Source organism: Terrapene carolina, unplaced genomic scaffold (assembly GCF_002925995.2).
Source record: "Terrapene carolina triunguis isolate 2854851 unplaced genomic scaffold, T_m_triunguis-2.0 Scaffold633, whole genome shotgun sequence".
NCBI lineage: Eukaryota > Metazoa > Chordata > Testudines > Emydidae > Terrapene > Terrapene triunguis.
In genome coordinates, this window is record NW_020664984.1 from 2,003,523 (window position 1) to 2,021,018 (window position 17,496).

Here is a 17,496-nt window from a genome sequence, read left to right on the forward strand (position 1 = left end):
TTCTACAGCCCTCCCCGGCTGTCTCTTTTCTGGGACTGAAGCCAAACCTCGCACGCTCCAGCGCCCGGTCTGCCTAGACGTTCACCCCGCCTCCAAAAAGTCCTCTGAAGTGAAGGGGGGTGTGGGGGGGGGGAGGCTGGCTGCTTGCCCATTACTCAGCCTCCCTGCCTCTATATAAACACACACATTGACTTTCTTTTTTACTCAAACTCACATTGAGAGAGGATTTAACAACCAAACCTCCCTCTTTACAGCAATCCAGTGGAGAAAAGTCTAGGGCTTACAATAACCAGCCTATATATAGCTCGATAACTCTCTCTCTCTCTTTATTTATATATTTAATTCCTGCTCCATCTCTCCAGAGCTTTGCTGAATGATTTCACGCTATAGAGAGATGCTATATTTTTCTGGCTTGCATTGGCAGCAAAGAGACCTATAGCATTGGCATAGGGTTTTTTTCTTCTTTTTTTTTTTAATTTGATTGCACACACCGAGTTTGTGGGGTTTTTTTTCTTTTTCTTTTTGGCTGTGTGCTCTGTAAAAGTTTACTTTAAAAGTTTTCAGAGAGGGGAATCTTATTTTGCTGCTGGTGGTGGGGGGAAGAGAACCAGACACCTCCCTACCCCACCCCCCAAATTCTGATCTCCTCCCCCTTCCCTGCTCTGAGCTCACCTTCTATGAAGCGCTACAGTGGGTGACTTTTTATTTGCCTTTTTGTGCCTGTGTGCGGTGCATTTCAGAGGGTTTGGGTTGTTTTTCCCCCCCCCCTCCCTCCTCCTTCTCCTTCCAAATATGCTTTTCGAAAGTTTTGATCTGGTTTCTGCGCTGGCTACCCTTGCTGCATGCCTGGTATCATTGACTCTGCTCTTGGCAGTGTCCCAACAGCTGTGGCAGCTGCGCTGGGCAGCCACTCGGGACAAAAGCTGCAAGTTACCGATCCCTAAAGGGTCTATGGGATTCCCCTTAATCGGAGAAACGTTCCACTGGCTGCTCCAGGTAAGGATTCCCCTTCCTTCATTTAAGGTGGGCTGGGACAGTTGGTTTGCACCAGTGGGATTGCATCATGCATTCTCGCAGGAGCAGGGGGAAGATTTCAGAGGCACTTTTATTCTGGGGGGGGGGCGTGGGGGGGTTCGTTTTCAAAGCAGAGCGAGGCGCTGAATGGAAGCCTATCGATTTGCAACACTTTATGTCCATGGCAAGGGGATTGCTCTGAGCTGCTGAGTGTTGTCTGGGCTTTCCTCCTCAAATCTCAGGCCGGTCAGGAATTGCATTCATTGAAATAGCCCCGTGCATTTAAGAATCGGGACCATTTACTGCTCGAGGAGGCCAAAAAATCGGGACCGTTGAAATTGTGTTTTATTGGCCACTAAAAAACCAGCGAGTCTCCTTTACAAATGATCCCCCTTTGCCCAAGCAGATGGCTGGGTGAACTGGGAACATTTAAGACTTCAGAAAGGTCCCCATCATCGCCAGGGACTGGGGTCACCATGTGGGCATGGTTCTGCCCCGAGGGGTACCTCTTAGAATTCCGTTGCAAGCCAGCCTGGGAGCGAACATTACCCAAGTGGGTGCATTGCCCCTTTAAGGCTAGGACAGATTTACATTAGTCAGCCAGGTAAAAGCAGCTCCTTTCTGCAAGTCAGAGTACACCCTGGAGGAATCAAAGCGACTCCCGACCCCCGGCAGCGGGGTTGCTGGTTTAAAACTCGGTGACTGTCGATTCAGGAGCCATAGAAGGGAAGTGATTCTGATTTGCAGTTGTTGCCATAGATTAGATGAGATGTATAAACAGTGTAACTCAGATCCACTGGAGTGGGAAGCATTTGTAGGTAATCGTTAGATTAACCCGGGATTAGCCTTGTTAAAGGCTGAACAGCGTTTTGTGGAATTTGATCACCCCCAGACCGAAAGACCTGGATACAGTCACCACCGGATGACGGTGTGTGCTGGTCCGAGAACTAACTTTTAGCAGTACTGATGAAGCGTGGCTGGTTATTAGCGAACAATCCCCAATACCCTGTGAAAACACAGTACAATCTGTTGTCAATAACGAGTGCTTTGAAGTGTCCAGACTATCTCAATTCAATATCCAGGCTGTTCGATGCACAGATCGGTGGCTTTCATTCACCACTCCGGTTAAATACATTTCGACTGGTTTAGGAGGGAACCCGCCTGGAATTAGCAAATGTATTATTTTAAGGATGCTCTAACGAGCAAAGGTCAGATTTCATTGGTTGGTTTGGGAAGAGGAGGCTACACCGGTTTACACGTTCTTGGTTTCTGCGCGGATTCCTCCCCTCGCACATTTCGGTGCTAACAAGACATAAAATGCATCGGGCTGGTGTGTGTGCATGCCGGTAGCACCTTTCCCCCCCCCCTCGGACCCCAACATTTCTAGCCATAACAAGTTACAGAATCAAAACAAACTCTGGAAACACCCAGCCAGAGACCCTCTCTTTCCACGCCAGCCGACTTGTAAAAGAGGAGAGCGCCAACCTTCTGGCAGCAGCCAAAGAGTTAACTGCACACTTTCAATGGTGCTTTATTTTTTAAAGAAATTTATCAGATTTTTACAGGGGGACCAGAAAAGGGTTCTCCCTTTCCACAGGCTCCATCCAAACAGAGTCCAGGGCTAAAAATACAAAATGTTGTATAAATTGGACTCCACTCGAAACTCCTACCACATAAAGGTGGCCTTTGTGCTGCAGTGGAAATGCTGTACAAATAACTCTTTATTAATGCCACAAAAAGCACTTTAATTATATTTACGCAGATCAAGAAACAGGGTCACCTGAAACATCGAAAATTCACAACCGCGCTTTTGTTAAAAAATAAACACCCCCCCCTAAACATCACTTCAGTTTGTGTAGCTACAATGGTTAAGCGCAGATTGGAACTTTTTCTTCCAAGCGATTGTATTTAAAGGGGAAGCTCCTTTTGCAAACTTGAAAGTTTCTCACAAACTTTCTGGTTTTTTTCGGGGGGGGGGGAGTGTCAATTTTTTTTGGCCTCCTTGTGCCCCTTTTCTATGACAAAAGAACCTCCGCGCATGTGGAAAAGTTATTAAAACTCCAGAATCTGCAGACTGACTTAGCCCAAGACAATTACACCCTTTAAAAGTAATTCAGATTTCATGAAAAGTTTTAAAGCTTTGGTATGTTATGAAACTGAAAGGGGGCAGTCGGTTATTTTGGTTTCCTGAATGAATTGTTCTTTATGGGATAAATCCTTGGCCCATTAAATCCGCCCTCATTGGAAGACTTGGTCATTAATTCACCCTTGCAGACAGAGAAGAGTAGCATGAAACAGAGCTACCTGTGTTGGGGACCGAGCAACTTACAACCAGTGTTCGTGCTATTCGCCATCACGGTACTTTAAGTAAAGTTTGTGCATTCATTGGCAAGGGGGTAGGAACTTGACGCCAAGATCTCAGTACGTTTCTTGTCTGGAGGTAGTGGATAAGATTAGTAATAGGAGGACTCCCTAACTTCATTAGGGCGCCAGGCAGAGAAAACAATGCCTCTCTATCGCCCAGGGTCCAGCATTTCACTCAATGACGGGGTGTGGACAAGAGGAGAGTTCTCCAAATTAGCCTGATGATCCAGGGAATTTGAGTGTATCGAGGTGACAAACACGACCTCTTCCTCCAAGCTTGGTGGGAGCCGGCAACACCCCTGATAGTCCAACCTGATAAGTTTTAAGGATACTTGATTTCACGCAGCTATGCAAAACCGTGTCTAGATAGATACGTTCATTCCACCAGGCTGTCTCAGTCTATACCCCCCCCTTCTTGCCCCCCACCAACCAAGGTGTTTCCCAACCGCCTGTTGCTCGAGATCATTTTACTAGCATTGGTTATATGCACCTTAATGCCGGTCATTACCCAATCCAGCCAGACTGCCCCCGAGTCTTGCTGGGATAGAATCACACGCCCTATTGGTTTCACATTACTCAACCCATCCCAGTTACCCACGTCCAAACCTCTGTCAAATCATCACTTTCCCGCATCGCTGACCCATTGCCTCCCGCTAAACTATGCCGTCTCTCCTCGCTGACCTTTCGCACACATCGAGGACCTCGGGCCGGTGGGTCTGACGCCCCAGAAAAGGGAGCCCCCTCCCCCCAAGTCCACCTTCTTTCCCCAAACTTCTCTCCAGACCGTGCCCAAGACCTGCTTGGCATCTGTCTAGTTATGTGTCTCTCCCTGCACAGCAGCCAGTTTGCATTCCTCCCTGTTATGCGGTGCAACTACAGTAGCATATTTTTTCCCCTTTAAACTGCTTTTCATCATAAATCCAACGGGGAGCTTGTGGGATCAGTGGCTTCTGTTATTAGCCACTGGCTAGTGGCCATAGTTCCTGAGGGGCTGCAAAGTACAGGGATGGTCTTGGAACAAGTTTCTTTGATTGGGGTTAAAGGAGCCTTCACCCTCCCATTGGGGGTGAATCAAAGGTCACTGGGGTGGGTGCCACACTGCAGGCTCATCATCTATTTTCCCCTCCACAATATTTTCCGGGATCTTTAAACGGAGAGGGAGGTTTCGACAGGGATACATTTCCTGGCTGGGCCCCTAATATTGGAAAAGCCAGTGCACTGCACGACCCCCCCCCCTCCTCATCACAGCGCTGGGAAATCCCAAGGAGCGCCTTTTAGGGCATTCCCCACCTCAAGCGGGAGCGTGAGGGAAGTGGGGGGACGCGGTGAGAAAAGAGAGGAGCCCCCCACTCCTTTACTAACATTTTGACCCCCTCCCCGGCTTTCAGTAAAAGCCACAGAGATCTCAATAAAGGTGCCTGTCCTTAGGGATCAAAGTCGGTGCCCATAAGTGATTGTCTGTCCCCAGGCTCAGTGTGTGTGTGTGTGTGTCTGTCCTAGGGATCCTGCTTCCAATCGTCCAGGAGGGAGAAATATGGCAACGTCTTTAAGACTCACTTGCTGGGACGCCCCTTAATCCGGGTGACCGGCGCCGAGAACGTGCGGAAGATCCTGATGGGAGAGCACCACCTGGTGAGCACGGAGTGGCCCCGGAGCACCAGGATGCTCCTTGGACCCAACACGGTGGCCAACTCCATCGGGGACATCCACCGGCACAAGAGAAAGGTAAGGGGCGGGGCCCGCACCCCACAGCGAGCAGCTTGCGGGGAGGGAGACTAGGGTACCCCCCACTCCCGGCGGCAGCGAGCTTAATGCCTCCCCCACTCTCAACCCCCGGGGTGCCCCAACCAGGCGAGTGGGCCCCCGTCCCAGAGCTCCCCCGCCCCCCGGGAGCTGGGTCCCTGCTCCGCCACAGAAGGGGGAGAGGGGAGCACGGGGACTCCCCCCCCCCCCAGCTCCTGGGCGGGGCAGCAAACTTGTGACCCTGGGTCCCCTGCGGGTCGGGCCGCTCTCCCCCCGGCACGTGGGTGCCCCCAGCAGAGTCGCGGCGTTCGGATAATGGAACGCGGCAGGGCGAGCGTTCGAAATTCCGAACGCTGCCGGCAGCCCCGCGAGTCCTTTGAGGAATTTAAAAGGGCGATGGAGAGATGCGAGCGGGCCCGGAGGGGGGGGGGGGGGTGAGGGCTGGCAAGCCGGCTGGTGCGGGCTTCCCCGCAGCTCTGCCTACCCGCCGGGAGAAGGGCGATCACCGAGGGGCTCAGCACACAAGGGCCCGCCCGGCCGAGCTCCAAGCTCGACTGCTAAGAGGGCGCTGCTGCTGCTGGTCGAGCTCAGCCCAGGGAGGGACGCCGGCAGCGCCAGCTTCTTTCCATCAGCTCCCCTCTTAAAAGGGCAACGCCAGGGCTGTGCCGGGGGCGGGGGAGGCTGTCTGTGACCCTGTGAATGCAAGGGGAGAGACAATGACGTTGTTATTTCGAAGGCGCAGAACGGCAGTTTCCAGCCAGCACCCACTGGTTCCTTACAGTGCCTTTGGAGCAGTCTCTTGCTTTCCTCTGTGCTGGGCTCTGGTTTTCTTTACAGAGCTTCATCAGCATGCCGGGCATTGCACTGAACCCAGGCGACCTCCCAGGGCTAGGTTCTGATCTCAGTCAGGAAGGGCTGAAATCCGATGCTGTAGGACTGACTTCAGATTCTGATTCACTGACCTAACCCCCAGGGTAACTTGAGAGCAGCACCTGTCCCTCTGTCTTCCTCTGCGACCGATGCATTGCCCAGCACGCTAACAGCTCTCTCATCATAATACACCTGATCTAAGCACAGAGGAAAGGGCAATTCTTAGAATATACACTGTAGGGAACCATTGCCTTCAGGAGAATTACTCTGGAGTAACAGAGATCAGGATGGCAGCATTTGCTCTTCCCTAGAGATTACAGTCCCAGGCACCAATCCTGCAATGCGTTCCGTGCAGGCAGAATTTCTGCACCCAGGGGCCCACACAGAGCTCATGGCAAGATCTGGGCGTTAGCAGACAAACACTGGCATTTGGGCCCATCATGCACTGCATTAGCACGAGATGGTGGCCTGACCTCCAGGTATTTGTATTGTGGATTGCCTAGATTACAGAGGGGCAATTGGTTCCCCCATGTACCCTTTGATTCTCACCAGAAAATAGGCTTTTTCTGAGCTTTCTTTCATTTGGACAGTAGAATAAGAGACACAAAACATATAAGACTGTAACCATTATCTCACAGTACTGCTGCATGCTGAATGGACCCAGGTATACTGTTGCATACTGAAGACCCATAATGGTTCATTGACCTTGCCTTCTCTAACATAAACACAAAGCAGGCTGTGTGTGTGTGTTGGGGCGGGGGAACACCCTACCAAAACAAAACACTCTACCATGCACGTTTATCCCCCTGGGGAGAAGATGAGAGATTTTAATCCCATCTCTTAATGCGCTATTGGAAGATGCTCGGACACTCCAGTGATGAGCACAGTATAAGAACCTACAGAGAATTTAATAGAATTCATTGTATTGGATTCCAGTTTGCAAATTTGATTTGTTGTGGGGTTTTTTTAGTATATAGCAATGCGCCCCATTGTAGTGTCAGGAGGTGGGTGTGATACTGCACACAAAAGAGATGACCCTGCTCCCTCTATGATGGGGGCGTAGCTTGGGAGGCTTGAGGGAGAGGAGAGGAGGCCTGGTTATACAATGCTGAAAAAAGCGATGCTAACTTTGGGACGGCTGCAGGAAGGAAACCGAGCTATGCTGAAGCCTGCAATTTCAGCTCCCTCAAGTTTCCTACTGAGGAAGGGGGCAGAGTCAAACAATTACTCGAAGGTCCATGTAAATATTTTTTCGTTTCCCTCAGGGAAGGAAAGATGTTTCTTTTTTATTGCAAACAAGGGGGAGCTGAGGACCTTTGGTTGAAATCTCAGTAGGTGGAAGCTTTAATAAAACCATGAAGTTTAGACCTCAGGAAAAAAAATAGAGGAGTGGGGGAAGAGAGTAGCTTATGGGAATGAGGTAATGGAAAGGGAATACACTTAAAAGGTCTTCACACCTGCCTATAGAGCCCTTCAGGTTTACTAATGATTTGTACCTCAACTGAACACCGAGGTGCTGACATCAGAACTTGAATGATAAGCATTTCACAAGGGGAGTTTTCCATCCTATGCCTTTACTTTCTCTCGACACATTAAACCAGTTACTTTATTTTTACCGAGGGGGAACAACATCCCCTAGATGCAGGCCAAGTTTTGTGAGTGTGGAAAGGGACCGCATGTTAAGATCCGAATTCCCCAATCTGCAAACCCCAGCCCACATGGTTTGGTTCCATGTCTGATCCAAAACTCGGGGGCCTATTTTCCAATTAGAATGTGGCCAGAACCTCATGACACCAAATATTCTCACAAAATTTTGACTTGAGCGGAGCTGAAATCGAATAAGATTTTGGTGTCATCCGAACCCTATACGCTGTTTCCTCAGCTAGTCTACGCCTACCTTCCATTTGAATTCTGGCTGACATCATAAATAAACACAAGCTACCTTCAAGGATTAGGGGCATGGGGGATGGGAAGGGAGAATGAGAGACATTTTTAGATGCTAACCATTTTTAATGAGGTATTTTTCTGTGGTGACTGTTAAGTTTTCTCTGGTACAACAGTAGATGTTGCTGAAAATTGATTAAGCTTGCTGGATCAGTTTCCTTTGAAAAAACTTAGTCTGGTTCCCTTGCCTTCCCTGGTCAGCTTTCCTCTCAATTATTGTTTTCTTGATTGTCAGCATCTGGTGTGTGCCCAAGTGCAACTATTTACCCGGCAGTCACTTGAATCGTTCTTTTCCATGCACACAAGCATGTCCTTGCCCTGGATGGGAGGCAGTTCTAAGTAAGTTACTCCCTTGGAAATCAGACAAACATGTTTCAAATACGAAGAAAACAAAGATCATTTTGTTCTTGGCTGTATCTCTGTACTCTGGCTGGTGTAGACAAGACGATGACCAGCCCAAGGTCCTGTCAGGTCAGGTGCCCTGCCACAGACGGTAGTCTCAGGTTTCTTTTGGATAAAGCAGTCTCGATCCGAAGCTGCTATTTGTTTTGCAGTTATTATTATTAATTTCTAACTCTTCTCATCCTGCTATTGGTGTTGAAGGGAATGTTAGCAAGAATGTGCTTCAGGGCATGTGAGGAAGTGGAAGTCATATACTTAGGACAACTTTAACAGCCTGGGCCATGTGGCAGGTTTTCTCCGATGCCTTATCGACAGAAGATGATGTTTTACATCATCTAGTCTCTCCCCAGTGGAGAGCGAAATGAAGGATGATTGTTCTCTGCAGTATTCATCTCCATCGCTTTGTCCATTCCAGGTCAAAACGTCTCATGCAATGAGAATGTTTGAGGTGAAGCAGAGCTACTGTGGAGTAGGGGTTAGAACCAGGATCTGGGAGCTTGGACGATTAGGTACTTCTATTCCTAGCTTTGCCATGGACTCTTGGATCAGGAGAGCTAGGTTTTCGCCACAGCCTGTGATCTTGGACAAATCACTTGACTTCTCTGTGCTTGAGGCTTTAATCTCTTAACATTTGTAGAGGGCTTTGTGATCCTGGGATGAAAGGTGCTAAAGAAGAACAAAGTATTCCTATTACGCTGTATTAAAAAGTCTGTAGCGATGGCAGCTCACGGCTTTCCCCTCCTCTGTTTATTAAAACTCCTCCGCATGTGGTTGTCCAAGGGAATATAAACTGGAGAAAGCTTGCCTTTGGGAAATTAACTCGTCAGTCTTTATTGGAGTGTACATCTGTGGCTAAAGAACCGCTTTGCTCCAGAACCAAACAGCTCAGGGGCTGGGGTGGAAAGGTGAGAAAGGAGCTGCATGCAGTCTCCTTGGCAGGACTGCACATTTAAGCAATCATATCTGTTTATGGCTGATATCATCAAAGGTGGCTTCATCCTTGGCCCAAGATGAAACCGAGGGATAAGAACATTTGCAAGCACTGGAAGCCCCAGATCAATATGTACCTAGCGGTTGTTACTGTGGTTGGATCACAGGGTTTACACTGACGTTAGAGAAGAACGTTAGTTGGCTTTGAAAAAACCATTTCCAGCTTTGGGCTTATGCAGCAAACTAGCACCAACCCCATGCACCCACATGGAGGGAGCTTGTAAATATACAGTCTGCCACTTCAAACCGAGCGCATGAGACTGAAAATAGCTACTGCAGCCGAGGCTCCCTCCTGCTAGGGTGTGTGATCAGGCACAGAAAACACTCCAGCTGTCACAAATACAGGCGCTAGTTTACCCAGCGAGGCGATGCCGTTATAATGTTGTTGTTTATGATTTGTATTATCGTAGCTTCTCAGAGCCGCAGTCATGGACCAGGGCCCCATTGTGCTAGGCATTGGACAAACCCAGAACAAAAGAACAGCCCCTGCTCTAAATTGCTGACAGTCTAAGCATGAGACGCCCCTTTCCTGAAATCATACGCTGTCTGCATAGTAGGCAAAGATGCGCTGCTCTGGGTTCCGCTCTTGCATCCGTCTGCCAGTACGGGATTGTGCCCTGCAGTACAATACGTTTGTCTAAGGACCTAATTTTTCATAGTGGTTGAGCACCTGTCTCTCCCACTGAAATCCCGGGTGCTGATCGCCTTTTAAAATCAGCTCCTCGGTTGATAGGAGTTCCTGCCCTTGAACAGTTCCACACACGTCTGCCGGATATTTAGCCTATGATTTTTCCTTTGCTCAGTCTTATCCCTGGGGCTATCCCTTCTTAGATCACCCTAAACAATTCTTCTCCCTCTTTGGTGTTACCCCAATTCAGTCTCTGAAGTACTTGTCAGACTGATGTCATACCCCAATCTTGGTCATCCTCACTGCAGACATTCACGCTGTTTTGAGGCTTCTAATAAATCAGCCCCTTGCTCATTTTTGTTACGCTTCACTCAATTCCCCTTAATGTATTGGCCCCTCTCCGGTTCCTAACCACTCAGAACTGAATGCTGTATCCTACGTGCCATGTAGAGAGGGCTCTATTATATATTTAAATAGTTAAATATTATGGACTGAATTCTATTCTCATTTACACCCGGACAACTCCACTGAAGTGAATGCAGTTGCTCTGGATTTATACCAGCATATGCTAAAGTAGAATCTGGCCCTATGTATTTTAGGGTTGGCAAAGGATTTGGGTCCTGGGAGGACATGACCTGAAATCCATATTTACCTGTAAGAGATGAGGAGAAAAATCTGCTGTGTGGTGGGGTTTAGGGGAAATGGGTTTGTGCTTTGTAAAATGTGAATGACCAATAAGGAAATGCAAGTAACATGAATCACACGTTTCTATGAATAATAATAGTTTCTGCAGCCAAACTTGGCTAGCAAAAAAAAAAAATAAATAAATAAAAAAATTGGAAGGCTCTCAGCTCTTATGCTTCAGGGCATAGACAGGTCATCCAATTGGGGTCAGGAAGGAATTTTCTCTTGCATGGGGTAGTATTGTACAGGTAGTTGCATTATGGTGTGTGTATGGGGTGAAGGGTAACACCTTCTTCTGAAACATTCAGTATTGATAACAGGATCCTAGTTTAGATAGACTCTTGGTCTGTTCCAGCATGGCAGTCCTAAAAACAGACACAGCTGGCTTAAACCCCTCCCCATCCCCCCAAGTCCCAGACCCTGGGAGTTCTGGAGGAAGCAAACTGTGGCATAAGCCAAGTGGCCTGCTTTGTCTCACTACTCCAGTGTCCGAAACTACAGCATTCATTACCACACCACAGTTAATGTTCTGCCTCGGAGGCATACAAGTGTTGAGCTTATTAGCACCAAGTAGAAAGGTCTGAGGCTTTAATATAGTTTGCGAGAGGATTAAGAACACAAAAGGGGCCATAAATTTACAACCAAATACAAACCAGCTGCTGTGGGCAGGGGCAAAGGGAGGGGGGCGGGAAGGTACCTTTTCACATCATGAAAGCCCTGATCCAACTTCTTAAAATATTTTACGTTTACCATTGAACCTTTTCGCCCGTGTTGCCATGGAGTATAAATCATATGGCGGAAAGGAAACCATCTCCTCCGTCCTGAGCCAATGGGGCCAGATCCTCAGCTGGCGTGAATCAGCAGGGCTCCACGGACTTTTCAGCTGGCACATCAGTGGACCTACGCCACTTTGCACCATTAGGGGATCTGGCCCAATGAGTTTTAGTTCACATGCAAAGGGCCCGATGCAAAGACCATTGGAGTCAGTGGAAAGACTCCTGTTGTGCAGGATCATGTCCCGACTGAGAGATTGTCACTGAGGCTGGCTCCCTGAGTTTAGACCGGATCTGACTCTCAGAGAAAATCCAGGGTAACTCCAAGAGCTTTAACAAAAAACACCCGTGTGGATATGCTGCCTCCTATAATATTTTGCATTTTCATAACACCTTTCATCCTGAAATGCCTTGCAAGCTTTAAGGATGTTTTACAGTGCAATCCCTTTGGTCATACACTAGCAACCGTACAGATATCCTGGGAGCATAGGCTTTTCTAAGCAGGCCACCTGGCCTTCCTCCACCTTCCACTAGAGCCCTGTTTAACCAGCTTGGGCAAGTGACTTCCCTTCTCTGTTTCTCCATTTCCCCATCTGTACAATGGGAATAAGGATACTGATCTCCTTTGTAAAGCGCTTTGACATCTGCTAATGAAAAGCGCTATACGAGAGCTGGGTATTATTATTACTATCATCCAAAGATGCCAGATGTCCTCTGAGACATCTAGAAATTTAAGGTAGTGCTTTACCCCAAATGCTCTTTGCCTACCCTGGAAACACAACCATCTCTGGGGTGCAACATAGCAGTGGTTCAACAGTGTACTGCAACAGAGCAGGGCAGGGAGTATAGAACGCCATGTACGAATCACAGAGATTGGGTAGCAACTTTAAGTGATCTAATCCATCCTCCACTTCTAAGTGTCTCAACTACCGATTCTATTTAGGTTGTATTATCCCACTCATTGCTCTGGTATCTGAGTGCTCTTCCAGTCCAAGGAATCTTGCTGTCTAGGCAGTTTTTCTTGTGATTCTGCTTCCATTTTCCTGCTCTTACTTTCATGCGGTTACTTCTAGTTGCATTATTCTCCGCTGCCTTGCACCTTGCACTGTTCTTTACACCTGTGCAAAGGGCCGAGGGAATACCACTGAAAACAAGGGAACCTTAATTATCGATGGAAATTGAAGAGTGTTTAAGCCCTGGGATAAATATGGTAATTGCCAGGGATGTGTTGGATGTAGCTCTTGGGAACTTTCCTCTCCCCCTTGAAGATTCAGACAACAAAGCTGAAGGCAGGGCTGGGCTGATGTCCCCATCTCTGATGGAGTCACCCTCATCTTTGGATCCTGCTAACCCATCCCTGCCTGGCACTCCTAAGAGCACATTTATTCTGCCTTTAGAATGGGCCAGATTGCATCACACAATAGCTATTTCCCCAGGGTTGGATCCTCCTAACCTACTACAAGGGCAATGGACAGAGGGACGCTGGCTATTATCCCTCCCAAATACACTTAATGGGATTCTCTGTCACTCCAAGCCTAGCCTGGAGTCTCGGAAACTCACCATGGAAAAAAAAATCAAACGATCCACCTGGGCCGGGGGCCCCGGGCTCCTTGTTAGCTGAGCAGCAGTTCTCGACTGGGGATCAGTGTGTGAGCTAATTTAGCTTTTCCGGCCACAGGTGTCCCTGCAGCTGTATCGCCCGGTGGCCCATACCAGTGCGGGTCACTGACTCCACCAAGGATATATGTTGAAGGTTCAAGAGGGGATTAAAATAGAACCCATGTTGCTGAGTGAGGTTAGGGCCCTGGTAATATTGTGACTTATCGGACGTAGGGAAAGGCTTTGATTTCTTGGTGCTCTTGCTACACTTGTACAGCACAGGCAGGGTTAGGGGCACTTCTCCCTACATGCTGGCTTGGTAATGTGCTTCGCAGGAGACTTCAGGCTCCCATGGTCACTGAGCCAGAGGGGAGGATTAGGGGGAGGTTGGGATGTAAAACATGACAGACCGGGATTGGACAGAGATGAGAGAGCTCCCCTCATCGCGTCTAATGAACACCCTTTGGATGGGTAATAGCATCTGGTCGCTGCTGCCATGTAGGTTTAAGGCTTTGTATCCTGGTCCCCATAAGGCAGCCAGTCCCCATTTCTGACGAACGCTTGGAAAAAAATGACCTATGTTATTAGGGCCTGATCGACAGTTTGCTGAAATAGTGGAAAGGCTCCCATTGGTTTGAATGGGCTTTGGAGGAAGTCCTTAGTCTTCAGAACCAAGGAAGCAGTGGGTTTTCAGGACAGCTGATCGGAAATTGGAAATGTCCATTCATTTGTTTTCATTCCGAATTGGACCAACCCCCCCCCCAAATTTTTCCCACAAAATGAAAATTCTGAAAAAAATTCAGTTTGAAACTATCAAAACGTTTTGTTGTGTTAACATTGAACTGTTTTGTGGCAGTTGTGTTGAAACGTTATATGACAATATACAATATTTATGTATATTTGTAATATATAGCTCTGGTAGAGTATCAACATTTTAATTTTAATAGAATATCAAAGCAGAAACAAAATAAATGGAGACAAATTGAATTGAAACAAGGTAAAGTTGGAATGATGCATTTAAAATGTTTCCCGCCAAAAATTTAATTACCACCGATGCAGTCCTGCAAAACATTTCCGTTCCGATGACGCGGCACTTTCCGATGGAAAACTGTTCTCTCAAAAATTTTCCAACCAACTCGAGTTGCCGGTAAGGGTCCTTTGAGGCTGACAGCAACCTCTTTGGCTTTGACCTGTCACTTCGGGTCCCTACTGCAACCGGATTCACTGCTCTCTCATCCTCCACCGGGAGAAATTTCTGCATTACACACCCCACTGGCAGGCTGTGCACAGCCCCACAGTTTAGACAATGCTGGGCTTTGATGAGAAAACTCCATGTAGTTCAGATTCTTAGCTTCCACCTTACCAATTATCTCTCAAGAGGCCGCAAATCCCTCCAACAATGTATTTGCCAATTGATGACAATATGCCACTGAGGAAGATGGGAATGGGGGATGGGAAGGGCCACTCTAAAAGGCTACTAGTCAATTTCTGCATGTGGCACATGCCATCCGTCTTGTTCAATGATATTCCGGCCAGAGGCTCTTTACCTCTTGCACAGCACAGATGGCTTTTAGAGCGCCGGAAAGGCAGCGATCAGCCTCGTATCTTTGCTCTCTGTGTGTGTGTGTGTGAAATGAAGAAGCCCATTTACGTACATTGCCAAGTGTAAAAATAGCAGCTGAAAAAGTATTTTTCAAGTATTTTTCTTTGGTGGCCTTGTCTGTGACTTCTCAGCGCCTGGCAGCATCTTACTTTGTTTTCCCTTCCATTCCATAAACCCTCCTGCTCGGGAGCCAGGCAGCCAGATCCAAAAATATGGGTACATAAGCTTTGCAAGGCCATTGAGCCATCAAGTCGGGTATCCTGCCTCTGGCCGTGGCCAAGCACTGATGCTTTGGAGGAAGGAGGACATCCGCTATCATGTGGCTACAATTGGGAAGGCAGGGTTGGAGCAAATACTTGTCTGGCCCTTGACTGAGGTGAATAAACCTCTCCTGTCAAGGTTTAGAAACTGTTTGGTGTTTCCTGGGCTCATGCTGAGAGACAACCACTGCAGCCAAAGTAACCTTTGGCGCTCAACAGAGAGTGTTGTGTTAACGTGCTATTAGCGTATTCATTTTCTAGGGCTGGACCAACAACTCAGGGAAGCAGGGAATACGAACCTGTCCTAGCTGGCATCCCGCTCCAAACATTGCAGGGGCGAGTCTGATGGACTCAGGTCATGTCCAGGGAGCACTGAGTCACCACTCATGGGACAGCCATGTTCCAGAGGCCTGTTCTCAAAGGGCATAGAGGCCAGTCCTCTTCCTATGGGGCTTTTCATTAACAGTCTTTGTTCCCTCCTCTTTGGGGTTGAGCAGCAGGAAGAGAGCAACTCTGGGCCTAGTGGTGGTGAAATCAGGAAGCTTGTTGCCACTCAGTCGCTGGTTCGAGTCCCACACAGGTCTGTAGTGACTGCCAGATGGCTGTTGAGTGGCCAATGTGAAATCAATCTCATGGATCTCAATCCGGATCCTGCTGGACAGGCGTCCGTGTTGTCAAACTCTCCATCGGCGTCAGCAATAGCTGAGGTCAGGAACTGAATGGGCCATGGAGACTGAGCGTCTCACCTATTCCGAGAGGCCAGGGTCGAGGCACGTTGGAGTGGGCAGTGTGATGAGAGCTGTACTGGCACCGGATAAATGGAGGGTTTCGTTTTCAGGGCCTGAAAAGAAACCGTGCATGCACTAAACCACACCTCTTTCAAACAAGATAACTGTCCATGAAAACACTGTGGGGATGAGCCAAAGGCGTATAAAGGGATGCTGCTTCTCCTCTCTGGTGTGCCTCAGGGAATAGCTGAAATGCAATAGGTCTGTGGGATTCACATCAGAGAGGGAAGAGGCACCTCTCATTGTCACGTGTAGCTGGAACTCTCTGTGGATCCAGGGAGCTGAGACACCGGGCAAGAATTTTCTGCCTTAGGATAACCGTAAATCCTTAAATATCCTGTTTTTGTTGCAAGAAGAGGTGTATTCGGAAGTTTCCAGACAGGGTCGGCTAATCCGCATTCTGGATGGTGGGCTCTCTTTCTGATTCGTGGGCGAAAGGGTGCATGCGTGTGTGGGGGGTAAGTAATTTCTTTGAGGAGTACGCATTTTTCTATCCCCTCTGACTCCAGAGTCAGCTTTTGACTAACAAGCCACAAGGATCACAGCAGACCTGTGTAGCACAAGGAAGGGGAATAAATCTGGGTCTAAAACCCAGTGATGTATGTACCTCCTGACTAAGGTGTGGATTCCAGGTGGGGATAGTGTGACCAGAGGTCCTGATTTTATAGGGACAGTCCTGATATTCAGGGCTTTGTCTTATATAGGTGCCTATTGCCCCCCACTCCCTGTCCCGATTTTTCACACTTGCTATCTGGTCACCCTAAGTGGAGAATCGGGCAGGGCCTGGGTGAGTCTCATATCAGCCATAGAACGTTATAGATCCGGTCAGCCAGTCCGGTTTTCCCTGGCAGTGCAGGACTGTTCCCTACAGACCGGGCCTCGGGGGCCTGTCTAGTCTAACTTGAAATGACTCTGCAAAGGGGGTTTCTCCCCTTTCCTTGGGCGACCATCCTGCAGCCTAATAAGGTCTTGCTGGCAGGAAGCTTTTGCTGTTAATTCATCTGAGAAAAAGGAGGCTCCTTTGCCTCCCCTTCCCTTCTGTGCTTTAACCTTCCCTTCCTCCCTTCCCTCCTGACTCCCTAGACTAGAAGACCAGAGCTATTCGGCAAATGTTCACTAGAGGGCGCAGGGATTTTAGCCTAGAAGCAGGAAGGGATGCGTTTGCGAAGGAGAGAGCGGTTGGGACTGAATCCCCCTTGCAACCGGGAAGCCGCTCCATTGCATTGGAGCGTTCTTGGGGAGTTGGAAGGGGGGCCAGGCCAGACCAGGGAGGGGAATGTACAGAAGAACACATTGGCAAGTGGGATTATTTAGTTTTGAGGGAAGAGGCTTGAGGGGGGACGGAGATGAAGTATTTTAAGGAGCCAGGGTGGTTGGTTACAGAGGTCTAAGCGGGAGCTGTTCGAGGCGTAGGTGTGAATACTGAGTCTAAACGCATTGGAGGTGAGCCCATGATAAATCTCAGTGCAAGTGAATCCTGATATACCCAGGGTTAGGGAGCGGCTGGGCCAGCCAGCCAAACTTTCTTGGAGTTGGAGGTGCTGGGTACGGGCCATCTTGTACAACAGGGAACAGACCCTAGCTGGCAGCAAGATGGGCTAGACAAGACTCAGTGGGTCTGTCCTGGCTCTAGCTGCTGGCAGACAAAGAGGCGACATACGTAAGAAGAGAGCGGTAGGCGGGGGAGGTGGGCTTCCAGTTCTGACAATGGAGCAACTCTCTGAGCGTCAGAGTAGCCGCCTACCCTCTCCTCAGAGTTGGGAAGGGATCCCTAGACTAACCCTCCCTGTCTCTTTGGCAGGTGATGGGGGGCGGGGTGTTTGCGCGGGGGCGG

General features: G+C 48.6%; 1 protein-coding gene across 1 annotated transcript in view; it reads left to right on the forward strand.

The window, feature by feature from the left end:
• The first annotated feature begins 519 nt into the window (after positions 1-519).
• Positions 520-17,496, forward strand: part of LOC112106571 (cytochrome P450 26B1) — a 31,133-nt gene continuing 14,156 nt past the window's right edge. Inside the window, exons 1-2 of the mRNA XM_026659553.2 lie at positions 520-996; positions 4,879-5,103. Of these exons, the coding sequence (XP_026515338.1) occupies positions 793-996; positions 4,879-5,103 (429 nt within the window). The 5' untranslated portion in view covers positions 520-792. The remainder of the gene's footprint in view (positions 997-4,878; positions 5,104-17,496) is intronic.